Source organism: Panthera tigris, chromosome D3, assembly GCF_018350195.1.
Source record: "Panthera tigris isolate Pti1 chromosome D3, P.tigris_Pti1_mat1.1, whole genome shotgun sequence".
Taxonomy (NCBI): Eukaryota; Metazoa; Chordata; class Mammalia; order Carnivora; family Felidae; genus Panthera; species Panthera tigris.
In genome coordinates, this window is record NC_056671.1 from 52,971,254 (window position 1) to 52,999,225 (window position 27,972).

Consider the following 27,972-nt stretch of genomic DNA (forward strand, 5'->3'; position numbering starts at 1 on the left):
TAATAGTTACTTAACTATTACTTAGGCTTTGTATTACTTTCAATGATATAAATTATTACTTAACACTCACGTTTTGCTGAACTTTCAATCTACCCACATATACTCAGACTAAAAATAAATGCTCTTCAACAAGTTAGGTTTTAGGGGATTTTTCTATGTTTTGTTTTGCTTTTCAGTTTTAATTGCAACCCTGAATAAAAGCTAACTAGATTCTTTTTCAGTGTAGTCAGGCCTAGCTTTTGCATTTCCACACCATGATTAATTTATTATTCATCTGGGACCTTCCTATTAAACCTGGTCTTTAGCCTGTGAACTTTTCTTTCAGCTTCCAACAAAGGATTTCATTGCTTTGGGAACTGAGGTGTGTCTAAGTTTTTACCTGGGAGCAAAAGTGATGCAAGCATTTCTGGTGAGACCAATCCTTGGTTTAGGGTGGGGAGGAGCCGCATAACAGGCCGGCTGTAGATTCCAGAAAGTAGAGAAGCGACCAAAGAGCTTTTCTTAGACATCCTATGCGGACAGTCGGAAGGACTGAAGCAGAAGCTCCCTTGGATTTGTCCACCAGGGAAATCAGAGACAATGACTTGGCTCCTTTTCAGAACATCAAGGGCTCTGGCCATGTTAATGGTAAGTCCTTTTTTTTTTTTTTCCCAAAATAATTGCCACTTTCCCTGTTTCCTTCCTTGTTTGATAATACAGTATTTGATTGCCGAATCCCTATTATAAATTCTAAAAAGAGTGCAGTAAAAATAAACACTTTAGAATGAAATCGTAAAGATTACCAATTTCCTCCTCTTGTGGGATTTTGATGTTGTATTTTATCTAGAAAATAAACCAGAGAGAAATAGAATGTGAAAGTCGACATTTAGCATTTCTTTAGTTAATGAGTTCATTAATCTGGATCTCAGATCTATTTTCTACCACACTTTCATTTTCTTCAAAGTAATGCTTTTATTCCTCTTTGTAATACACAAACTAAAACACTTGAAAGAGAACCAGGTCTGTTTTCCAAGGTTACATATCTCTTAAGCATATGGCTAAGAACGGTACATGTCTGGTCTTGATACCTGACTTGTTTTTAAAACAGTCAGACCGTTGAATTAAAATCAAAGCAATGCTTGACTCTAGAGAAGTTGAAAGAGTTATTAAGAAAACAATGTTTATGTTTAGCCATTATATGCAAAAAATATGCCAACTTTGGGCGACAAAAACATACAGCATTTTATAAGCCTTTTTTTTTTTTCAGGAGAACAATACTTTTGTTGGTTGAGAAAGATTTATATAATGTTATCTAAAAGAGAAGTGGAATCTGAAGAGCAAAGCACTAGCCTGGATATTACAGACTAGTTTGTTCCTTAACTATGTTGTTTCTCTGAAGAAAAAAAAAAAAAGCTCCAATTGTTTCAGTTACATTAGGATACCAAAATAGTGACATACACCATAAATGACTATTTTAAAATTCCTCATACAAATTCCCCACTTCACAATAAACCAAGTTGGCCTGGGCATAAGTTTCCCTCATCTCCTCATCTAAAACATTGAGGTGATAATTGGACTTCAAGAAGTTATAGGAAGATAGAGCTCAAGAAAGAACTTTCTAAAAATTAGAGGGGTCTAAAATTAGAATTGGCTGCCCTGTGAACCAGAGTTTCCAAGCCTTCCCTCTCACAATGCCCAATTGGAAAATAGGTATCTTTCCTTCTGTTAGGGTCTATTTTTATTATAACAGTGTAACTAATTGTTTTGGTTATCTAATGAGTTTATTTGACCCAAGAATGTTGTAAAGAGTAATGAGACAATTGTATGACTTTCCCACCTTTCCAGATGGTCATTTCTGGACTAAACTGCAAGTGGCCTGAAAATGCACATGTCTACACCGATGACCAACTCAGAAAGCTATGGGAAAGGCGGCAGGGGGTGTCAAAAGGTGTCATAAGGACACAGAACTAGAGCAGCAAAAGCTTAAGCAAGCTCTTTTCCCTGTTTTGACATAGACCATTCTCAAGTATCCCTCTGATTCTAGAGTGACCAATAAGATCCTTATACTAAGGGCTATTTCATTCATCTTTCTATCCCGAACGCCCACTATATAATGTCTCTCTTACAGTGGACACACAATTGTTTGAAAAATGGACAAATGAAAAATTAATGAAGCCTCTCTAAACTATAACTTCCCACGTGCCTCTATAATGCTAGTCATAAGGAAACTATGAAATGTAAGACATTTCCTTCCCCTCCAAAAAATTTCATACACACACACACACACACACACACACACACACACACACACACAAGCTATTTAAACAACAATGTAGGGGCTCCTGGATGGCTCACTCAGCTGAGCATCCAAATTTTGATTTCAGCTTGGGTCACGATCCCAGGATTGTGGGATCGCGCCCCATATCAGGCTCCACTCTGGGGGTAGAGTCTGCTTGGGATTCTCTCTCTCTCTCCCTCTGCCCCTCTCCTCCACTCGGGTGAGCTCTCTCTCTCCCTCTCTAAAATAAAATAAATAATTAATTAAAAATAACAACATTATAACTTCATAGACCTGCTCTGTCCAATATGGCAGCCACAGCCCATCTGTGGCTATTAACCACTTAAAATGTGGTTGGTCTGAACTGAGAATATACACCATATTTTGAAGACTTCGTATAAAAAAAAAAAGAATGTAAAATGTCAATTTTTATGTTACTATTAAAATGATAGTATTTTGGATTATTGGATAAAAGATATGTTGTTAAAATTAATTTCACCTTTTTAGGCTTTTTAAATATATTAGTATTAGAACATTGAAAATTATATATTTGGCTCACATTTGTGGTTCTTCCTACATTTCTATTGGACAGCGCTTATCTATTATTAATGCTGTTAGTGGAATTCAGTATCGGTCAAAAGTGAGGTCGGCAACCAAGGCTCCATAGACTAGGTGAGATTTAGCTGTTTTTTGATTAGTATAGATAGGTCAAGGGGGATTTCTTCAGTTGTCAGACTAGCATGAGCAAAGGAAAGAGTGATTACGGCATTTACCTAGAGGCAATGGACACACTGGTTTGGCTAGAATGACCGTTTGTGTTGGGCATGAGTTGGAAAGGTAGATGAGGGTCAGACTGAAAAGCTCACTCTGTGAAAACTAATAGAGTCCTTTTAGAACTGGGGAGCCACCCCAAGTTTCGAAATAGTGTGGTGAGAGGGAAAAAAATCCAGTGTTTTTAAAAGCATTATGGAGTGGGAATGTGCATCTTTTGTTGTAGAAGGGTGAGGTCTGAAAGCTGGAAGACATATTTGGAGGTGTTGAATTAATTCCACCACCCTATGACCATATATGGGTTGGCTAGAGAAGTGAGATATGACAGCAAAGTCACAGACTTCAGTCTACACCTGTACAACTGACTCACTCCAGGCCTTGTTTCCTCAACTGTCAAATGACGATAATCACAGCCCCCTGCCACAGTAAGAATAAAGCAGAAAGAAACATTTGCAAACAAGTGCTCTGGAAAATATAAAGTGCTTTGTAGGACTCGGATCACTTGTAATGTTTACATTAATAATACAGATGATTTTTGATAACTTGTTAAAATTCTACCTTACTATTTTACATAACCACCACCACCAGTTTTAATCAGTCAAGAAACAGTCCTTTGTTGAGTGAAAGATCCTATCAACCTATATCCTAAATTTGTATAATAGTGGGTAGGAGAAAACGGCATTTTCAAACTGGGAGCATTACTCAAAATTTCAACTGTTCAGTCTTCTAGATTAATTACTTGACAGGCAAAAGCATGGAGAACGCCTGCCCGTAGTCAAAGAAAAATGTAATAGTTATCAGTTTCCTGTGCATATTGGATCCATTTCACACAATACAAAATAAACATTTTGGGGGAAAGTCTGTGACTGAAAAACACTTATCTTCAGAGATTTAACCTTTTAAAAATAATGTCTGTTTTCAAAGGAGACCACTGTCCACAAAATCTGCATCGCAGTTTGTCATATAACACTTCTATTAGCATCTGGACAATAAGATGTTTAATTTCATGCTACTATATTACATAAAAATTTACTCACTACAAAATTAATAGCTGTGTTTGGAATCCAAAGATTTTTAAAGCACAAAGTTTTAAAGAAGTTAGTAGTATTAGCTCTGGAAAAAAAAGAAAGTAGTTTAAATATCAAGTTCTGCATTAAAATGTGTTCTAAATATAGCAGAACTATCTTCAACCACCTTCTTCTCTAGAACAAACAAAAAGCAAAATTTTAGAAAAAGAATTGTAAGTAAATGGCCCAAATGTTTTATTGAAGTTTAATTGACACACAACATCCTATTAGCTTCAGGTGTACCCCATATGATTCAGTAATTTTGTGCATTACAAAATGATCCCCATGATGAGTCTAGGTACCATACAAAGTTGTTACAATATCATTGATTATATTCCTTATGTTGTACATTACATTCCCATGACTTACTCATTTTATAACTAGAAGTCTGTACCTCTTAATATCCTTCACCTATTTCACTCATTCTCCAATCAGTCCTCCCTCTGGTAACCAGCAGTTTGTTTTCTGTATCTATAAGTCTGTTTCTTTTTTATTTTGTTTGTTCATTTGTTTTGCTGCTTAGATTCCACATATTAGTGAAATTGCATAGCATTTGTCTTTGCCTGACTTATTTCTCTTAGCATAATGCCTTCTAGGTCCATCTGTGTTGCAAATAGCAAGATTTCATTCCTTTTTACGGCTGAGTAATATTGCATTTTATCTATCCATCTATCATCTATCCCACATCTTCTTTATCCATTCATCTATTGGTGGACACTCAGGTTGATTCTATATCTTGGCCATTGTAAATAATGCTATGATGGATATAAGGGTTCACATATCTCTTTAAACCAATTTTTTCATTTTATTAGGATAAATATCCAGAAATGGAATCACTGGATCATACGGTAGTTCTATTTTTAACTTTGGGAGAACTGTCCATACTGTCTTCCACAGTGGCCATACCAATTTACATTCCCACAAACATGAGGGTTTCCTTTTCCCCATATCCTTGCAAACTTGTAATTTTTTGTTTTTTTGATTATAGCCAATCTGATGTGTGTGAGGTGTGATATAATATCGCATGCATTTCCCTGATGACTAGTGAGGCTGAGAATCTTTTCATGCCTGTTGGCTCTCTAGAGTCTTCTCTGGAAAAAAAAATCTACTCAAATGTTCTGCCTGTTTCTTAATTGAGTTTTTTAAATACTTAAGTTGTGTGAGTTGTAGAGGTTTTTTGTGTGTGAGTTTTGGATATTAACTTATCATATACATGATTTGCAAATATCTTCTTCCATTCAGTAAGCTGACTTTTCATTTCATTGGTTTCCTTCACTGTGCAAAAGCTTTTTCGTTTCATGTAGTCCCACTTGTTTTTGTTGCCCTTGCCTGAGGAGATTGTTCCAAAACAATATTGCTAAGACCAAAATCAAAGAGCCCGCTGCCTATGTTTTCTTCCAGGAGTTTTGTGGTTTCAGTTCTTACATTCAAGTCTTTAATCCATTTGAATTTATTTTTGCATATGGTATAAGTTGATGGTCCAGTTTCATTCTTTTGCAGGTAGCTGTCTAATTTTCCCCACACCATTTATGAAAGAGACTATTTTTTTTCCACATCATATATTTTTGCTTCCTTCATTACAGATTAATGAACCATATATGTGTGGGTTTATTTCTGGGCTTTATTCCATTTGATTGATCTGTGCATCTGTTTTTATGCCAGTACCATACTGTTTTAATTACTATAGTTTTGTAGTACAGTTTTAAATCAGGGAGTGTGATCCTCTAGCTTTGTTCTTTTTTCTCGAGATCACTTTGGCTATTTGGGGGCTTTTGTGTTTCCACAGAAATTTTAGGATTATTTGTTCTAGCCCATGAAAAATGTAAACGACCCAAGTTTTTAGCAGGAGGAAAATCTTTGAGGTATATTTCCTTCTCTTGATTGATGAAACAATCTAGTTTCCAGTGCTAATAAATATATGAAAATAAATTTCCTCCTGAACCTCTCCAAAAGTTAAGATTCTAAAATCAGAATAACCTTGCCAAGCAATTCTGGCCAGTCTTGCCTGACTTGGGCAAATGTCAGGAAAGATGTAATTACATCTACCAATTACCACTCCCACTTACTTAATACCTGAAACTGGTTTTCATTTGGAGCTAGAACACTTAATGCCCCATGTGGTTTCCCATAAATCTGCTAGCCTTTGGCTCTTCCTTTCCAGTTGAGAGGCAATCTGATAGCCTAAGGTAAGGGCTTGTTTTGAGAAGTTCATCATAAGAAAATTATATGGGCAATTGGTTACTATCTGTAATTATACTGTGAATAATTGAATCCATCTAATATGCACATTTTTCTTACGTGGCCTCTGCACAGTTGGCTAGGCTATACACTGCACAACTCCAGGAGGTAAACTACAATGTGAACAGTACCCCCTGAAGTTGTGCAAGGAGCAATTTACACAATTGTACAGTGGAACACTGGTTCTTGACTCTTTCTGATGCTCAAGAAAGTTTTTATGTGACCTGATGTGAATAATATAAGGTCACTTCATACTAAAGTGGATCCTTTACACCTTTTTTTTTTTTTTGAAGTTTGGTGACTGAAGTGATTAACACTTCTTAAGCACTTCCTGTGGGCTAGCACTCATCTATGTGCTTTCAACCTATTCATTTAATCTTCACAACAAACCTATAAGGTAACTAGAATTATTATCCCTATTTTACAGATGAGGAAATTGAAAGATTGAGTAATATTCCCAAGTTATACAACTGGTAAATGGTGAGACTAGGATTTTAATTCAGGGATTCAAGATCTGGTGTCCAATTTCATATTACTACACTTAACTGTATTTAAATTAAGCATTTGAGAATATCCAATTTGTTGAGAATATCTAGTATATGTTTTTCTTAGCATTTCTATCATGATACACAGCTTAACTTTTTAAATTAATTGAGTTTACTCTTTTAATCAGTTATTGAAAATTGAATTGTTCAAAATTAAATAGTAATTTCTAAATATTAAATATATACCATTTTTGTTCAATTAAGAAATTTGTCCTGATACATACCAAGTTTATTAGAATGTTTTGGGAGTTTTAAATTTTAATTTTAAACAGTGTGTGTCTGTATACACACACACACACACACACACACACATATATATGTATATGTATATAGAGAGGCTACATACCCATATATATGCTATGAGATATCGTAAAAGATAAATCACTCATTTTTTACTTATAGGAAATTTATTAATCAAACATGTATTGAATGACCTCTATGATTAAACTCATTAATAATCATTGTATATTGTATCTAACCAATTACAAGAATAATATCATCAGCCTATATATTGTTTTCCAAACATAATTAATAAATGTAAAAATTCATGTCTAAAACTTACAATAATTTCTTTGAACCACTTAATTCACTTTACAAATTTCCCAGAAGGGAGTGGATGTGATCCACTCTTATCCCATTCTAGAGGTGAGAGAGAGCTACCCTAGGTCAGCTAGCACTAACTCCCTGGATCCAATGCACAGTCTAACAGTCTATCCCTCCCCACACTAAAGTTTGACGTAACTCTAAACAAATTCTTGGCTACTCAGTAAATAACAGTTGTTATTATAAATGCCTTTTTAAAAACTAGTCACCCATATTCTCAAAACATATTTATTGTGTACCTATTATATTCAATAGGAACGTTAATGATTTAATTATATACATTTAATTAACAAATAGGGTATATGGATATTAAATTACTTTATTCCATATGCTATTTTATTAATTTAATAATCTGATTTTCTTTCAGCAAAATATTTCTAGTTTTTATCTATACCAAAGTATTTAGGCCATATTAATGCTTTAAAAATCATATAACTAAAATTATCAGGGTGCCTGGGTGGCTCAGTCAGTTAAGTGTCCGACTCTTGATTTCTGCCCAGGTCAGGATCTCACCATTGTGGGATAGAGCCAGAACCTGCTTAGGATTCTTTCTCTCCCTCTTGCTCTGCCCCTTCCCCACTCGCACACAATCATGTACACAGTCTTTCTCTCTCTCAAAATAAAATAATAAAATAAAAAAGAATAAAATAAAATAAAATACAATCATCAAGATAACCAGGAAACCAGAGGAAGGAAAAAAAAAAGTATAGGAATTCTCAAGGTAAGTAGTGCTTTCTCCACATTTGTCTTTCCAATCAAAGCCACCAGAAAAGACAGCTTAGTTGATTTATATTGTCAGAAAACTACTGAAATATTTATTAAATACTCAAAATAGTTATACTGAAGTAACTAAAACAACTAAGTAACTAATATGCATATTAATTATCTAAAATAAAGCACTATTCTAAGTAATATAAGGCTATGATTATATTTCTAAATATTTAAGAAACATTATAATATTCAGAAGTGGTTTTTACTAACTACCTCATATTCCTAAAAGCACAAATACTATCAGATTTCACAAAATTCCCTAAAATTAGAGAACATTCTTGGTGGTCTGACTTTCAATAAGAGAATGAGAAAGAGTGAAGGTTTGAGTAAATAACTTCTAAAGGCTCTGATTCAGTGAAAAGATTGAACAAATAAGAAACAACTGTCTGCAATGTTCATTCTCCATTGTTTTTAGTTTGTACTTCCTTTGCTTCCCAGGAAAACAGAAATTATGCCTTAATGTCTATTAGAAGAATCATTCTCTATGAGGCTAGTGCAAACATGATTCATATTTTCTGGATGACTCTTTCCAGTTTTCCTGTAAAGGGAAGTGTGCCTGGCCCAACCCTCCCCTCACATGTGGCTGAGTCGTCTTAATGAGCTGAGAAATTAGGGCAATTACGACAGTAATTGGGTCCCCTCTCCCAAGTAACTCATGATAGTGTTTCAGAAAAAGAAGCAAAACTGTAAAATCATTTTGAGGCCTATTATAGCCATATGTAATAGTCCCTTTTGACAACAACTTGCATACCCTTTCAAATAAGGATTTCAGTGAAATTTTTAGAATGGAAGGGTCCTGGCATCCTATGTCTGATATGGTTACTTCTTTGGTTCAGAGTTCAACCTGCCTCTTTATTATAACTTTCCAAAATCAACAATACAATAAATCTACATTGTTTCAGGAGTAACCTCAGCCTCTACCAAGAAGAAATCTAAATTGACTATCCTATAACTTTCTTTCCACCACCAGTTTTTCTATTTATTTATGCCAAGTTTGGTTAAAATCTAGTGTAGTGATGATCTACACACTTCAGAGTCAAGCTGCAGAGGCTCACATCCTGACTCTGCCAGGGCTGTTGGGGGAGGTGAGTACTCATTGTCTCCTGTCTCCATTTCTTCATCCATAAGATAGACTATAAGAATAGTGTCTCCATCAGATGGCTACTCTAAGAATTAAGTGAGATAATAAAGATCTATAAATAGCAACTGACACAAAATCCATAATAAACCTTAACTACTAATATTACTCTAATTCTTTTTCTTCTTACTTATTTTTCACAATATTTTCCCTACCAGATTCTTCTCACATAAGATAATCAGCGGGTCAGAAAATACTTGTTAAATATCTGCTGAGGGAAAGGTATTATAACAATTGTGAGAAAAAAATAAACATAGGAGCATTGCAAAGTTTACAATTCTCTTGGCTCAACATCATAATGCACCCAAAACAATAAGAAATAGTAAATCATGGCAAATCCTTATGGATTAAACTGCATGGTACAAAATATGTGTTGAAAAAACTCAGAAACAAGACATCAGTAAGGACAGTTTCATGGAGATTGTTGGAACTTGAATTGATCTTAAAGGATTAGTAATATTAAAGTGGGTAAAGGGGAGATGTCACTTTACACCAGTGAGAATAGTTAAAATTAAAGTGACAAGAAATAAAAAGTTTTGGCAAGGATGTGGGGAACAAAACCTTTGTACACTATTGTTGGGAATTGAAATTGGTACAGCCTCTATGGAAAACAGTATGGAGGTTCCTCAAAAAATTAAAAATAGAATTATCATGTGATCCAATAACTCCACTATTAGGTATTTACCAAAAGAAAACAAAAACACTAAGTCACAAAGATATATGCATCCCTATGTTTATTTCAGCATCATTTGTAACAGCCATAATATGGAAGCAACCTAAGTGTCCATCAATAGACGAATGGAGAAGGAAGATGTAGTGGAATACCATGCAGCCATAAAAACACGAGATCATGTCATCTGAGACAACATGGATGGACCTAGAGAGTATTATGCTAAGTGAAACAAGTCAGACTGAGAAAGCCCAATACCATATGATTCCACTCATAAGCAGAATCAAAAAGAGAAAGGAATAAACAAACAAAAAGCAGAATCGGAGCTGTCAATACAGAGAACAAACTGATAATTGCCAGAGAGGAGAATGGTGGGGGTTGAGCAAAATGAATGAAGGGAAGTGGGAGACACAGGCTTCCAGGTATGGAATGAATAAGTCACAGGAATAAAAGGCACAGCATAAGGAATAGTCAGTGATGTTGTAAAAGCAATGTAACAGTACAGGTGGTAGCTACACTTGTGGTGAACACAGCATAATGTATAAACTTGTCAAATCGCTAAGTCGCACACCTGAAACTAATACAACATTGCACATCAACTATACTCACATTTTTTAAAAATTCATTCCGGGTAGAAAATAAGATAGAACAAAACACAAATGAGGTTTTCATACGTTCTTGAAAATGTAAAGACCCTAGCCTGCCTGACGTCATTCTATCCTCATCTGATTTTTTCATATCAGTACAAAAATTAAGTTCAACATTTAAGTTGAAGTAACAGGGCAGAGATAAGCAGATCTGTGTCCCACAGTAAAGAGTCCTTGTGATGGGAATAGTGTATCCCCATCTTTTACAAAGTATATCCCCGTCTTTTGTATCCCCATCCACTCTCTAAACTTTACTAGTTCTAGCCCATCCTCTCCACCCATGTACAACTGAGAAAATACCTTACCCTGTAAGTGCAGCCAGCTAATAGTTTATCACAATGATGCTTGCCACTGTTTGCCAAAGCAGTATCTCCCCCAGTTCCTGGAAAGTACAGAACAGCCAGGTAAGCAATGTCAGGTTGCTACAACTGGCTGTTTGTCAGAGTTCTGCACAGTTCCATAGGTTCTTCTGTATTTCCTTAAAATTGTGTAGTCAGATTAAAAAACTGGAAGAACTCGTTTCTATCTCGAGTATTTTCTTTTTCCTGGGAGCACTTTACCCTTTGAATACTGCTTCTCCAAATCTACTTCTTTTGAAACAAAAACAAATCACAACATGAATAAGATTATCTTATGCAATTACTTATTTGAAGAATTCACATTTAATTTGACTTTATTTAAATGTCTACAGGTGCTCCTATTGGTTCACGGAGAATTGCGAATAGAGGTAAAGTATGAAAAAGTTTTTTGTAGTTAAAATAAAATAATGGTTTAGTTTAAAAAATGAAAATTGTACTTGAGAAAAATAAGTATTTATTTACTTTTTAAACTGTTAAATAATTTAATTGTGAAAATAAAATTGAAACTAACCCAATTTTAAATACCAACAAGGTATAAATGTCATTATTGTACTTTTATCTCATGCATGCTTTCTTATTTTAAACAAACCAACAGAGTTTTATTAAACAAGTCCTAGGTGCCCAGAGCAGTGAGATATTATGGAATATTTAAAGGAAAGATAAAAAATGATTAAATCTTAATATTAAAAATCATATGGTTCTGTAATTGTTTTAGTTATTAAATGTTTCTTCTTTGCTTGACAAAATGTGAGGTCAAGCAAATTAGACATTTGACAGTCCAAGATACCATGAAACATAGGGGACTCCTCAACTTAGGTGTTAATAATTAATACTCAAAGCAAAACTTTCCAACAATGCGCATAATAAAATGGGATGCCTTTTCATGTAAGACAAAAGGTCAACATGGAGAAGATGAGACTGCGTTACAAGGCAAAAGGAGATATAAACGTGAATGGGTGAAATTTGCCAAACCCTGCAGAGAAAGAGAAGACAACTCGAAAAGAAACCCAATTGCCAAAGTAAGTCATATCAGCAGGGGGACGAAGTGAGTTTTTAGAATACATGTAATAGGTATAAATTAAAATGAGATGGCAACTGCATTTATCAAAATGCAGATTGGGGAGTCTACAGAAAAAATAACCTGATAGCTTCAGCCCCAAAAAATACAATAACAATAATATAGAGAAAGTTGAAGGAACTATGGCTTCTAGGGTAATAAAAAATAACTAAGAAACATGTGGACCAATTTCAGTGAATAAGCCTTATTTAGATCTGGACTGTAGCAAATGGCAAAAGAATATATGGATAAGACAATGAGAAAAATTCTTGGGAGTCCATGTGTTCATAATTACCAAAACTGGGTGATGAGAAATATCAGGTTCATTATATATTTGAAACTTTCCATTTTAAAAAGATTAAAAATTATAATAAAAAATAAAATAATAATAGTAAGCAATTTAATACCTATTTTTAACACTGTATAATCCCTTTCCTCTTTTTCTATCCAGCTCCTCCTATTTAAACTAAAATAAATGTCTTTGTTTTAATATTATCCATTAAGAAAGGGAACATTCAGAAGTAGTCTTGTCAATATTAAGTATCCATGACTTCCAGCCTTTTAACATCACCGTGGTGGCCACAACCTGAACAAACATTGTAAAGCCAAAATGATTAACGTATATTGGTCCGTGCTGGTCAACAGAAGCAACAATTTGAATTATTTCACATTTCCAGTATTTATCAAGGCAAAAAGTAACCATCGCAGTGTCAGAAAGAGTGAATAAAATAAACAGATGACTTTAGACTATGATGGTGGAGAAAAGGGGAAGGCAAAGGTCTGGTGAATGATCACATTAACATTTTTGGGTATTTTGGGCTACAGATTACTTCAGATTTCCAAGCAACCCAGAAAATAACCTACCGAATTTCTGGAATGGGAATTGATCAACCCCCTTTTGGAATCTTTGTTGTTGACAAAAACACTGGAGAAATTAACATAACGGCCATAGTTGATCGCGAGGAAACTCCAAGCTTCCAGGTAAGTTTGTGTCCTCAATATTAGGCACCCTCACATTTGTGCCTGGTGGCTTTAGAATGTAATACTCTTCTACTGGTTAATTTAGAAGAGAGATCAGCACATGAATCAATTCACCAACAAATCACAATGTTAGGCCCTCTATGAAGAGCCTCCATTTATGGTTGTGCCCCTGAAGGAATATGCCAGGAGGGTGCGTGAGTAGGCACTGAAATCCAACATGCATCCAGCAAAGTAGTTCACCTTGCCATGGGACAGGACCAGAGTGGAAGAAGGAGCAGCTTGCCTAACTGGCCTGCCCAAGGTGGCCACCTTTTCTTACTTTGTCTACTTGTTGGGGAAATATTTTTCTTCTTTGCACAAAAGGTCTGTACATGCCAGTAGAGGCCTTATTTCTACAAGTTTTAATAGTATGCAAACTGAGTTTGTAGAGTAATGAATCACTTTTCCCTCCTTTTTCTAGATCACCTGTCACGCTCTGAATGCCCTAGGACAAGACGTAGAGAAACCACTTATATTAACAGTTAAAATTTTAGATGTCAATGACAATCCTCCAGTATTTTCACAAAGTACATTCATGGGTGAAATTGAAGAAAACAGTGCTTCAAGTAAGTCTTTTATAATACATACCACTTCTAATCTTTTTTATTTTAAAAAACAAGGATCACTATAGTATATCACTTTTAGAAGCTAATTTATTGTCTTAGTTTCACCAGTAGTTGTGCAGAAAAATTCATCAAAATAACCTGGGTCTTCCTTTGTAATATTTTGTACTTTATCCACTGCCATTGTATTTCTAGGTTGTAGTCCTGTTATCAAGTCAATAGTATCTTATTCTATATATTTAAGTCACATGACTACTTGGCAGTAGTCATAAAGCTAAAAGGGTGGTTTTAGGTAGCCTGGCTGCATCACCTGGACTTTTTTAGATTATAAAGGACAGAGACACACAATTACTTGGATAATTTGAGAAAAGGAAAGAATGATAATGCCATCCATGAAGGGAAGAAATAAAGACAGAAAATAGTCTCAACTCCAATACAGCCAAGGCGTAAGTAAGGCCAATGAGAGGATTTTTACAGAAGGCAGCACAGTTCTACCTGATTGAGACAGTAAGAGATCTCGAAAAAGACATGTAATTCGTTTTTGAGTATATCGATAGACAAGATTTTTAAAAACAAAGGTCAATTTGAAATGCTGTTGAATATTTAATGTGAACAGAATGTCAGTCTTTAAATATTCTTCAGTGAACTACTTCTGTATTCCTAGACTCGCTGGTGATGATACTAAATGCCACAGACGCAGATGAGCCAAACCACCTGAACTCTAAAATTGCCTTCAAAATTGTCTCTCAGGAACCTGCAGGCACACCCATGTTCCTCCTAAGCAGACACACTGGCGAAGTCCGTACTTTAACCAATTCTCTTGATCGAGAGGTAAAGCAAGGCACTTGGGATTATTCAATAATAAAGGATTTGATTGTAAGAAAGCCAAGAGAGGTGACCCCATTTTACCTAAGGAGAAAGAAAAAGAAGTTCTCCATACTCAACTAGGCAATCTAGGGAAACTGTTTGCATTCCAGTGTGATTCTAGCGGGGTGAGATGTGTTCCTAAGACCTGTAGAATCAATTGTACCCTAAATAAGCAAGTATCAGCATCCCAGTGAGAGGTAAAGTGGAGAGTAAAAGAAGGCATCAAAGCATCCAGGGACAAAAACTGAACTGTGACTTATTCCTTATATGGTGCAGGAAAATGAAATTTCTCAGATGAAGGAAGAAATTTCTTTCTGGTATAAAGCTTTCTCTGATGTTACACTTTTACTACTGAATAGTTTTAATTTTGCCCCTTCTTCCAGAACACTAAGGAATCCCCTTCTTCTCTTCCCCATCGTCATACCACCATAACTACCATCACCACCACCACCACCATATTTATCACCACACAATACCCTGTCAGACTTTCTATTACTTTTATGCAAATGATTCTCTGAATAGACCAATAGGAAAGCTCTATAAGCGAACTTCCCTCAAATAAGCATCCCACCATCTTCAATGCCCAATCTTGCTCCAACTGTGTACTTTCTTGCCCTAAGAAGCTCACAAAAATGAAAACCTGTTTTAGCCCCATAAAAACTTACCCAACCATCCAGAGCCCCACATGCCTCCTCTACGATGGACAATGAACAGCTCATGTGATCCTTCTCGAGAATAAACTATGAACTTGAATATTTTCACCCCCATAGGAAGCAGGTAGGTGTTATTTGTATTCTTGGTGCTGGAGATTAATTATGTTTTTTTTATTTTTCTCCAAATTTAGCAAGTTAGCAGCTATCATCTTGTTGTGAGTGGTGCAGACAAAGACGGAGAAGGACTTTCAACTCAATGTGAATGTAGTATTAAAGTAAAAGATGTCAATGATAATTTCCCAATGTTCAGAGAATCTCAGGTACACCTTGCCTCTTGAAGAATAATTTATGATTTTTTCTTAATTTTATACTACAATACTACCATCCCATTGTATTTATACAATATATTGCCATCCTAATTCAGTATTTGCCTGCTTGCTGGCTTCTATTTACGCTGTCTGCATTTTTCTTAAAAAAGAAGCTTTTGTAAAATATAAGAATTTAGTAACAAGCAAGGGGCAATACATAATTTCAGAATTAATGATATATGCTATTCAGAATAAATATACTCTCTTTAGATAAAACCTGACAATAACTCAAAATTCTGCTTCTCTCCTTTTTAGTATTCAGTACAGATTGAGGAAAATACTTTAAGTTCTGAGTTGATTAGATTTCAAGTTACAGATTGGGATGAAGAATTCACAGATAATTGGCTTGCAGTGTATTTCTTTACCTCTGGAAATGAAGGGAATTGGTTTGAAATACAAACTGATCCCAGAACCAATGAAGGTATCCTGAAGGTGGTTAAGGTAAGTTCTATTTCTCTTCAGTGGTAAAAATATTCCATATTAGCCCAAACTCTATCATTTCTACAAATAAACTTTATTCACTTATTAATAATAAACCTCTTCTTTACAGAAAACAAAGAAAACACATAAAAGTAGAGAGAATTTTTTAAAGACACAAACATAGCCCCAATACCTAAGGACAGCTTTCTTTTTACTGTATTTTTTAAGTTTATTTATTTTGAGAGAGAAAAAGAGAGAGAGAGAATGGAAAAGGGAGGAGAGAGAGAGAGAGAGAGAGAGAGAGAGAGAGGAGAAGGAGGAGACAGAGAGAATCCCAAGTAGGCTCCATGCTGTCAGTGCAGAGCCGACATGGGGCTTAAACTCACAAACCATGAGATTATGACCTGAGCCGAAACCAAGAGTCAGAAGCTTAACCAACTGAGTCACCCAGGTGCCTCAGGACAGCTTTTTTTAAACATGTTGGTTTCTTTCTTTCCAAGCTATCATAGTTTCTATAGTAAGCACACACTAATATACATATATTCATAGGTGTGCCTGCTTTAAGCACCAGAATGTAAAACACATTTATTGACTTAATCCATTTACTCTCTACAATTAAAGTTAGGAAAAGATAAGAATACATGGTATTGTGGCTTGTGAATTTATCAATTTGTGTTAAGTGGATTAGTTACAGTCATAAGAGGGGAAAAATAACAACTTTTTGGAAAATGGGACTGTATAATTAAATCTGCAAGATAAAAAATAATAATTGAGTAAACCTTCCATTTAACATGCTTAGCTATAACAGACACTCCCCCTGCCCCACACACAGAATCCAATCTGGAATAATGTAAGGGTAAGGGTATTTCTGCCTGGACACTATATAGACTAGAAAAAATAACGACTATTTGAAGAACTTCTTTGGCACAGGACACCAGACTATCTGGGACCTTCCTTCTTTATTTCCTTGAGTCCAGTAGAGTGTCAGACCCATAATATGCCCTTAACAAGGGCATAACATTGCGGGAATGCCTGATTTCTGGAAGCTGTGGAAGCAGCTCCTATTACTCTGCTTTTCAGAGAGAGGGCTGAGGCCATCCTCACTTGCAAGGGTGTATTATAAACCCCCAGCAATCCCTTAAAATGAGGTATTCTCTCTCCTGTATCAGTGTCGTCTAGTTTCCACACTAGAAACCTGGGCCATATCTTTCCTCACAACAAACAGCCAGTCCTCCAATTCTGCCCTGGAAATTGTCCTTAAAGTCTGGCCCTGGTCTTCCTTCTGCTGGCCTGTGCTCTACCTGGCCTTGCCTCCTTACCCCTAAATGTCTATAATCCCTCCTGATTGATGTCCTTTATGCCTCCTTCATCCTCCTCCTGCCACCGGTCTACTAACATGCTTTTCTTAAAACCAATTTGGATCATTCTGTTCTTCAAAATCGTTCCTTGTTCTCCATTGGCTGTGAAAGTGGTCCTCAATTCTTTTTTTTTTTTAAGTTTCTTTATTTGTTTTGAGAGAGAGAGAGAGCGAACATGCTGTGCATGAGTGAGAGAGGCGCAGAGAGACACAGGGAGAGAGAGAATCCCAACCAGGCTCTGCATTCAGTGCAGAGCCCAATGTGGGGCTTAACCCCACAACTGTGAGATCATGACCTATAGTGAAATCAAGAGTCAGTCGCTTAACCAACTGAGCCACCCAGGTGCCCCAACCCTCAACTCTTAGTGCTCACTTGAATCACCTGCAACTCTTCTTCAGCCATGGCAATGTAGGAACTATGGGTTCCGTTAGTCTGTGGGGAAGCCCAGGCAAAGGAGGGTCTTAAACACTCCTCAGAGAACTCTAATCGCAGCCAGGATTGATGACCAGCTGCTGGCCTTCAAGATGACCTTCAGCCTCCTCAGAGTTATATATAAGGCCTCTCACCACCTGCAGCCAGCTCCCTGTCACTTTCTGTAACTCTGGGCATTTGAAAACGCTTCACCTCTGCCTGAAAAAATCCTCCTCATCCTTCAGTACTCAGCTCACTTGAAACATCTCAGGATTCCTAACTGTCCCAAGTAGAAGTATTCACTCACTTTTGCGCAAAGATTCTATAATTTCTCTTGTTATTTTCCCCTTGTATTATAATTACCTGTTTATACATTCTCCTCCACTCCCTTGGGGAATGCTTGAGCTCACAAAACTACTCATTACAGACTTAAAACTCAAATCCAGAACTCTGCCCTTAATTATTTTCAGTAATATACAAATGTATCCCCAATGAACATTTCCTTATCTCATCACACTCAAAAAAATGTATTAGTGAATGGAAGAAGCTTTCCTGGGATTCCTCAGTCCTTGATTTGGGCCACATCAATAGGACGGTCAAACAAATAGTTATCATGCAAGACCATCTGAAAATGGTTCTACAAAGAGTTGGTGGGCCACCCACCCACTGCTTTTCAGATGCATATTGGCCAACCAAGTTTATTATGATGGTCCACCTTTGCCACCTAGAAATTTTTAAATCAGGAAAGACGCTATTGCACACGAATCCAATAGCTATTCTCTGAATGGCTATAACTGCCATTTTTAGGAATGCGTTTGGGGACAAAATTTGTGAAGTCCTCACAACAATCTGATGAGGTAAGATTTGGGGGTTTTTTCAGAAGTGACAACTTGAGAATCAGAGAAATTAAATATTCTGCTATGAGTCACACAGCTATTAGGCCACAGAACCAGGAATCAAACCATGCTACTATATACAAATTTGGGATTCTTTCCATCGCACCACAGAGCCTAAAGGAGCTATAATGATGTTTTAGTAGTCTACAAAGAGGTACCCTGTTTTGTAAGCATCGGTTAAGAAGCTGAAGTCTTATAAGTTAAAAATTTTAATGATTTCTCTATCTCAACATTACAATGATTTCTGAAATTGTCTTGCTATGGAGAAATAAAAACAGCCACTCATAGCATGTAACATAAAGTTCTCTTTTCCTCTTCTGGTTTTGCCAGATTGTATTTCTGTGATACATCTTCCCTTCTATTTTTTACTCCAGGCTCTAGATTATGAGCAACTACAAAATGTGCAACTTGGTATTGCTGTCAAAAACAAAGCTGAATTTCACCAATCAGTAATCTCTCAGTATCGAGTCCAGTCAACCCCAGTCATGGTTAAAGTGTTGAATGTGAAAGAAGGAATTATGTTCCATCCGGCTTCCAAGACATTTACTGTGCAGAAAGGCATAAGTACTAAAAAATTGGTCAATTATGTCCTGGGAACATATCAAGCCATGGATGAAGACACCAGAAAAGCTGCCTCATACGTCAAGTAAGACTGTTTTTACATTATTCCTTGATGTCGTTTTCATTTACAAGCTACTACAAAATAACACCCCAACATTATATGCCAAGAATACAGAGATACAAAGTGCCAACTCAAACAACTGGGTAACTCAAGAAGAGACATGTAGCCAAATCACGGAACATACTACACTATGAGTAAAGATAACATGAGCGTAAGTTAAAGTGGAAATTAAGAGAATGTCTTAGCCTGTCAAGAGAAATCGGGAAAAAATTTCGCAGAAACTTTCAGTTGAGTCTTTAAAAAGAGTAGAAGTTCACCAGAAGACCTTGGTACACAGCACCTACAAAACATTCATGACCCAATATAAGAACACCATGCAGAGTAGTTATTGTAAGAGCAAGGACACAATTATTTTATTGCACAGTGTAGAAAACTGAAAAACCAGGCTAATACTTAAGGATTATGAAATACTGCTTGTCCATGCTAATATGCTGATTTTCTGCTGCCATTTCTAAAAGTATCTTTCAATGTCTTAAATTAAATATAAATATATTAAATATAAAATGAGTCATTTTCATTAAATAGGTAAACATTCCATACTTGAAAGAAAACTATCATCTTTTCTATCATAAAACAGGTACATCATGGGACGTAATGATGGTGGTTTGCTATTCATTGATCCAAAAACTGCTCAAATCAAATTTGTCAAAAACATCGATCGGGATTCTACTTTCATAGTTAACAAGACAATCACAGCTGAGGTTCTGGCCATAGATGGTAAGAATAATATTTCAAAATGGGGCATCTGGCTCCATAGAGCATGTGATTCTTGACCTTGGGATTGTGAGTTCGAACCCCACGTTGGGTGTCGAGATTACTTAAAAAATAAAAATTAAAAAATATATATTTCAATCACTTTTAGAGAAATGTTACTCCAATTGGCATTTCTTTATGAATAGATGATTATGATTACTTAACATATTAGCTCACCACTAAATACAGTTAATTATCTTCAGGCCCTTGGGTCTCAAATCTGAGGCAGTTGAATCCAAAAAACTGAGCATTCCACTTTCTCAATGGAGTTTGTAGTACCAGTGAATTCTGTGTTCAGTCCCTCTGGTTTGCTGTGTTGAGGCAGAATCTTTAGGCCTCCAGGAATTTCTGGTGTTTAGAGGATGGATAAAGACTGATACATAATGCCTGTCAGGAAAGCTCAGCTTGAATGTGAGATGCCTTTTTGAGTTACTTATAAAGGAAGCTACTGACAGAGACCTCATGTGACTATATCACTGAACAATAAAATCTTCTCGGATGTCTTAAAAATAGTATTCATTGAGTGTTTGTGTTCCATCAAGTATAAAGAAATTGATGCCCAGGCAATAAGCAAACACAGGAAAATAAAACAAGAATAAACACCAAAAATCATATCACCTGGAAAAACAGCAAAAAGCTACACAGGAAACAACAGAAATTATTCATATAATCCCACCACTGGCAAATTTGAGATTGTCAACATTGAAAGTTTTTTCTTCAATTAACTTCTATATCTTGGATGATAAAAATAAATCATTGTTTATTTCAAATACTTTGGATCAAGGTTTAGAAGCAAAAATCTTTCACCTAGTGCCAGGTCCATGCACTAGCATGGAGAAATTGAAGAAAACTATTGTTTCTATGTTGATTTTATTGGTAATCAGTGAATGCATCACCTCAGAGGTCTTGGTTTCAAGCATGTTAACTTAATAGCCAATGCTACTAATTACAGTCACCAGCTAAGTTGACAAATTTAAATTTGCTTTTTACAAGATGTGGAAATTAAATGACATCTTTTTACTTGTAAGAATAACAAACATAATTTCTCATGAGAAGACATATTAAAGTGGCTGCATGCAAGAGACATTTGAAAGGTTTTCTCGGGGCTCCTGAGTCACTCGGTTAAGCATCCGACTTTGGCTCAGGTCATGATCTCACGGTTCATGAGTTTAAGTCCCGTATCAGGTTCTGTGCTGATGGCTCAGAGCCTGAACCCTGCTTTCGGATTCCGTGTCTCCCTCTCTCTCTGCCCTTCCCCACTTGCACTCTGTCTGTCTCTCTCTCTCTCTTCAAAAATAAATAAACATTAAAAAAAAGTAAAAGATTTTCTTGGGTACCTCTTATTCTGTATATTCCTTTAACTCTAAAATGTTATTCTTACAGAAAACACAGGTAAAACTTCTACAGGCACCGTATATGTTGAAGTACCCAGTTTTAATGAAAACTGTCCAACAATCGTCCTTGAAAAGACAACAATTTGTAGTTCACGGCCTTCTGTGGTTGTCTCAGCTAGAGCACTAGACAATAAATATACTGGCCCCTACACATTTTCCCTGGAGGAGCAGCCTCTAAAATTGCCAGTTGTATGGAGTATCACAACACTCAATGGTGAGTAATAGGAAACTTGCTTCCATAAATGAAAGTTGCTGCTGCTTTCTATTTCCAGATGGATAAAAGAGCTCATTTGGGAGCAAGTCTTTTCCCAGAATTATTGAAAAAATTATTTGCAATGAAGATGTGGTCCTAGTCTCATGAATTTCTTCTCTCTTCATAAGAGAAAAGGAATGATACGATACAATGTTAGCGCCATTTATCATTTTCTGTTTTTCGGGTGCAGTCTGTTTTACATTTTCATGCTTTTAATGTTTTATTTCTACCTCCACAGCACACCATAAAAAGAAGAGAGTCGGGCATCTATTTTATTGCAGAGCTGTTTAAATTTCTAAATATATAAACTTTTCCTAACAGGGCAGATTGTGAACAGACATGAAGCACTAGACGAGTTGCCTGTTGAAGGCTCATTGGCGGTGCTACTTAGTCTGTCACTGGTCAGGAATTTTGAGAGCATGATGGACTGAAATTCCCATTAGCCCATTAGCCAGTGAGAAAGAGTTAATCCATCCTTCCGTTTCTCCTAACTTTTATCATGCTAAACTTACATTACCTATATTTTCTAGCAGTCTCGTAGAAATAGCCATTGGACTTAATAAGTATCTTCTCATGTTTCCCCAGCTCTTTTCTGAACCAGTCTTGCCCCCTTCCATGAATGTGCTCTATCGCGCCCTAGCCATAAGTATCAGCAATTGGGATCTTGTTCTCCACGGCCTTCTTTCCGAGGGCCTTACTGATCTTGGTAGAAGTCTCGAGCTCCAAATTACGCGTGTAGAATTTGGGTCCAAACGGGTTTACTGGCACATGGCACGTGGCCAATAAAAAGGCCACACACAAAACATCAGAGACAGAGGAGAGCCAGCACTAGGCACACCTGCTTGGGTGAGGCTGCACAAGGCAACAGTGTGGACTGGGTGGCTCGGGCACAGTACCAAAGGGCAGGGTAGGATCGAGAGTGATCCAGTTGACACAACTCTGCAGCTTGCAAGAGCTGCTGCTGGACCCCACTTAGAAAGGGACAACACAGCAATGGAGAATGGAGGGTGATCAATATTCACGAGACAGACAGGCAACAGGCCGTCACTTCAGAGAATCCCATACAACAACCAGCGTTTGGGCACAGGGGATGCAAACTATCAGGAACAGCTGACGTAGTGGAAGCCAAAGCAGAAACTCAGTCTTGATAAGTCAGGCATAAAACATGAACTCAGGGGGAAGGCATACGTTCTGAGGGCCACACACCAGAGTTCAGGGGGTTGGTGCAGACATACAGGAGAGTGGTTACGTCACAGAAGAGGGGGGCTTCGTGTCAACACGATACCTGCCTCCCATCATCTTTCAAGGGAAATATCAGGGTAGGACTGGGTCTTCATGAGTGACAATAACAGAGGCAGAAAGAAGGACAAGGAGGAAGTGCAGCCTGCTTTACCCAACTGAACCCCTTCAAATCTCACCTTACTATCAGTCTCACTATTTGTGACCATGATGTTTAAGGCACCCCTGGTTCTGTTAGCAAAAATAGGTAGTTTGAAGGGCAAAAGACACCTTGTCCTGCTGTTGATTTGTATGATGTTTGTCTGCAGCTACTTCCGCCCTCCTTAACGCCCAGCAGCAGGTGTCTCCTGGAACGTACACCATCTCGCTCACAGTTACCGACAGTCAGGACAGACAGTGTGAGACACCAGAGAGCCTGACTCTACAAGTCTGTCAGTGTGACAACAGGGACACCTGTGGAAATTCTAACGGGCACAAAGACCCTGAACGCATAGGTGGAGGCTCATCATGGAGGCTGGGACCTGCAGCCATTGGCCTGATCTTCCTTGGTCTTCTGCTGTTGCTATGTGAGTATGCCAAAGTTAAATTCTGTTTTGGATGAGGAATCAGTCTCTGCGGAGGCATGCTGCACAGGATGCCACATTTGCAACGTAGAGCCATTCCTTAACTGCGTTCTAGGCAAAGATAGAGGAAAGTGGCATTTTCAGGAAGAATCTGAGATATTTAAAGTTAACGTGTCATTTGCCAACAATCTATACTCATAATACAACAAAGCATGTCATACATGTTAGACATTTAGAAAACAGTGCAAGAGAATCAACAAGAAAAAATTAAAGCATGAACTTTCTACACACTGCCAGTAATGTTCATAATCAAAATAACGCCTTTATCCACAATGCACTACTTTCTAAAATGTCTTCTCCATATTAAAATCTCATGAGATTTTAAAATAGAAGGAGAACCCTGGCCAAATAAATCTAAGGAAAAACATAGAGAATATAGAGGTTTGAACTCTATAATGAACATTAATACATCAGGGGCCCTGAAAAATTATTGCTTAATCCAGCACTTCCTGAAAATAGCTTACCACCCATATACTCACCCTCTTAACGGCTTTTACTTAATAAGATTAAGTTTATTGAACACATGTGGGGAAACTACACATGTTTTGTTTTTCAATAAAAGCAAAATTTATTTTATTTAATGGTCAGGTTTCTAAAAAGCTGCATTTAAATCAAAATCTTGTGAACGAAATATTTTGAATGTAATAGGTCTCTATGTAAAAGAACTTCATGGCAAACTCTTATATAAGAAAAACCTTTGAAAAATTCACAATCCCTTCCCAAATTTATTACAGAACCATAGGCTTTTAGAATAAAATGACTGTGCGTGATAATCAAGTCTACTCCAACCCCTTCACTTAAACTTTTTAAAAATCTGTGAAATACTTTCAAACCACAAAGAAGTACAGAAAATTACATGACAGTCACACACATAGCCATCATTCGGACTTAATAGATATTAATGTTTGCTGTATTTGTTCATATCTCTTCTTATTAAAAAAAATAGTAAGTTGTTATATTTACAACTGTGGTGTGACCTCCAGAGTCGTCCAACACACGTATATTCTCCTTCCTCCTTCCTCAGAAGTGTTTCCTATTTTGCAGTTATCACGCACCATGTCATTTAACAGCTGAAATGGACGTACCTTTCAGTTTTTCAATATCATATTACTCGATTTCAAAACCAAATTTTTCAAGTGCATCTATGTGAGTCTTGACAAGCATCCAGCTGAAAAAGGGAACCTGATTCTGGTTTTCACGTAGTTCACAGATGTATGTGTGTCTCAGTCTATGGAAGAAACTATACCATGATACAGCTATCGAAGAATTTACTACCAAGGGCTATTACTGGGGCTTCACAGAATAGGAGAATCATCAAATTGTGGCTCGAAAAATGAGTCAGGTATAAGTACAAAAAGAGGGGAAAGTGTTTCCAAAGGGTAACAGCACTGGGCAAAAGCCAGAAAATGCTTCTCCTGTTTTAGGACTCATATGTTGGGAGGCTAACAAATGGGGAAACTGTGGACAGTAAAGGAGCTGAACCTGGAGAATGCACTGGCACCAATTTGAAAGGGCTTACATACACCTGTTACGGTGTTTGTTCCTTAAGTTATGAGAAAAAAGAGCTGCTGAACGTGTCTGAATAAAAACCTAGCATGTTCATATTTGTGTTTTGGAAAGATAACACGGGCAGTGGTGTGTGCGCTAAATTAGAAATGAAATTACAGTTAGGAGGTTATTGTGATACTTTCAAGGAGATGATCGAAGCCAGATTCAGAGCTGTGATATGAGAGTGGAAAAGAAAGGGTAAATGTGTGAGGCATTGTTATATTTACAATATAACAATTATATTTGTTATACGTGTAATGGAGATTTACACGTAATCTCCATTACGTGGAGATTTGGAGACTGGTGAATATGAAGAATGGATAAGAAACCCAGCTGAACCACTGAATTCACTTGTCACTTAAATCACTCAATGAAACTGGAAATATTAGATGAGGCACAGATACATAGGGTGGCACTGATGAGCTTAATTTTGAAATGCTGACTTTAAGGGTGTGGATAAATCATAGAGGCAGGCCATTGTACATTTGGGATTGGGCTCCAGATGGCAATCAGAGAAGACACACTGTGTTATATTCTCAGTGTTATATTTGCTTCCTGTGTTGCTACCATTTGAAAAAACGCCATGTTTTGATTTTTGCGCAGGACACAACACACATTTTTCAGACCGTAGAAATGCACTCAACACTTTGGAAAACTTTTTCTGGATACATATATAAAAACCAGATATATGTTGCAGATACAGTGACAAGCAAGATCACTAAAAGATTATTCATGCCCACCTAAAAATGCTCAGCGTACAGATGTACCTTCATCACCTTAAAAACTAATTTGTCAGGGCGCCTGGGTGGCTCAGTCGGTTAAGCGTCCAACTTCAGCTCATGATCTCACGGTCCGTGAGTTTGAGCCCCGAGTCGGGCTCTGTGCTGACGGCTCAGAGCCTGGAGCCTGTTTCCGATTCTGTGTCTCCCTCTCTCTCTGACCCTCCCCCATTCGTGTTCTGTCTCTCTCTGTCTCAAAAATAAATAAACATTAAAAAAAAAATTTTTTTTTTAAATAAAAAAAAATAAAACTAATTTGTCAACTCACAGGACTCAATCCCGCACACTAACAGTCATGAAATTGAGAATGGCAATTTAAAAAAGCCTGTAGTAGTATCATTTACATGAACATTATATTAGACCTTAAGAAAATACATCAATTATGCCCAACCTATTTTATTTATATACTTGGCCTTTTTTCATTTTGTACAGAGCTAATATACAGGACTGACCTAATTTGCATAACTGATGTAACCCATCCAAACAATACCAGCAAATCCTCATAGCACTCACTACCCTTTCTTAAACTACTAACTTATTTGATCCTCACGATAAGCTATGATATAGATAAAATGCATTCTCCCATTCTCTGGATGAACCCATAGAAATGAGAAAAGATGATATAACGTATCTAGCTGGTGAGGGTTGGAGCCAAAATACAAACCCTGCAAGTCTGGCTCCAGAGGCTGTGCTCTTAAACCCCTCACTAAACCACCTCTAAATGGACAGAATTCAAACGTGAGGATTCAAGAAGACCTGACAGGCCAGACGTGAGGGTGGGGTCACTGACTACCTAGCTTTCCAGGGCTTCTTTTCAAGAAAGAGTACATTTTTCTCTTGGTCCATTAGCATGAGAATGATGTTAATCTTTATTGCTGAGATGTGACAGATATGCACAGAAAGAATGAAAATTACCCTGACTGGAAGGCCCCTCCAAGCTAGAGATTCTTAAATCACAATTAAGAATGCATTGGTATTAGTTCATCATTCTACTTGTGGAGGGAGTTTGCCGGTTAATTGCTGTTTACTAGGAGATCTGTAGAGTCCTGATTACAGGAACGTTACCCCGCCCACCTGCCCAAAATCCTGACCAATCAGGTGTGTATTCACCTGACATAATATACATAGCTCAGCATATACAAATAAATGCAATAAAAATATATATCTACTACAGAAAAGGATTGAGGAATTGAACAACCACTTTTACCATTCATCAAACAATCCCTATTTTAAGAAAATACACATATCACAAGAATGATCTATCTCCTTCGGTTTCATAATTATATGAAATTTTAGGATGCTTACACTTTATTTTGTAGAAACTAATTTTTCTTTCTATTAGATGTTCCATGAGTACTGAAAATATTGTATTTTCTTTGTAACTTTTCAGACAACTGTCACGTCAAATTGTTTCCAAATGACTCAAATGTTGCCATATTTTTTTTCCTTTATAACCAGTGGCCCCTCTTTTGCTGCTGATCTGTGACTGCGGGATGGGTTCTATGGGGGGAGTGGCAGGAGGATTTATCCCAGTTCCTGATGGTTCCGAAGGAACAATTCATCCGTGGGGAATCGAAGGAGCTCAACCTGAAGACAAGGTGAGGACCCAGTTTCTAAAACATTTCAGGGCACCTGTTAGGCTCAGTCGGTTGGTCCGACTATTGATTTTGGCTCAGGTCTTGATCTCATGGGATCGAGCCCTGCTTGGAATTTTCCCTCGCCTCTCTCTCTGCCCCTCCCCTGCTCACAAATGCACTCTTTGTCTCTCTCTCTCAAAATAAATAAATAAACATTAAAAAAATATTAAAACATTTATTTCAATCACATAGAGCAAAATCAGATTTATATTCAGATAGGAAAAACAGTAGCGGGGTATAAAAATAAGACACTCCTCGATCTTTAAAGACCTCTGTGAGTCAATGTTGAAATAAATGGAACCTTTTAGGATCATAGCTCTTCAGATGTTACATCATAAAAATGGTTAGCCCTGCAATAATTTGGGCTTCTTATAAAGTCATCTTT

General features: G+C 36.9%; 1 protein-coding gene across 1 annotated transcript in view; it reads left to right on the forward strand.

Moving 5' to 3' along the window:
- Positions 1 to 525: 525 nt before the first annotated feature.
- The window catches only part of DSG3 (desmoglein 3), a 31,128-nt gene continuing 3,681 nt past the window's right edge, over positions 526 to 27,972 (forward strand). The window contains 13 exon segments of the mRNA XM_015542500.2: positions 526 to 627; positions 11,399 to 11,434; positions 11,957 to 12,085; positions 12,949 to 13,104; positions 13,565 to 13,709; positions 14,371 to 14,537; positions 15,418 to 15,546; positions 15,850 to 16,035; positions 19,054 to 19,325; positions 19,939 to 20,078; positions 21,498 to 21,722; positions 23,309 to 23,566; positions 27,409 to 27,548. Of these exon segments, the coding sequence (XP_015397986.1) occupies positions 580 to 627; positions 11,399 to 11,434; positions 11,957 to 12,085; positions 12,949 to 13,104; positions 13,565 to 13,709; positions 14,371 to 14,537; positions 15,418 to 15,546; positions 15,850 to 16,035; positions 19,054 to 19,325; positions 19,939 to 20,078; positions 21,498 to 21,722; positions 23,309 to 23,566; positions 27,409 to 27,548 (2,031 nt within the window). The 5' untranslated portion in view covers positions 526 to 579.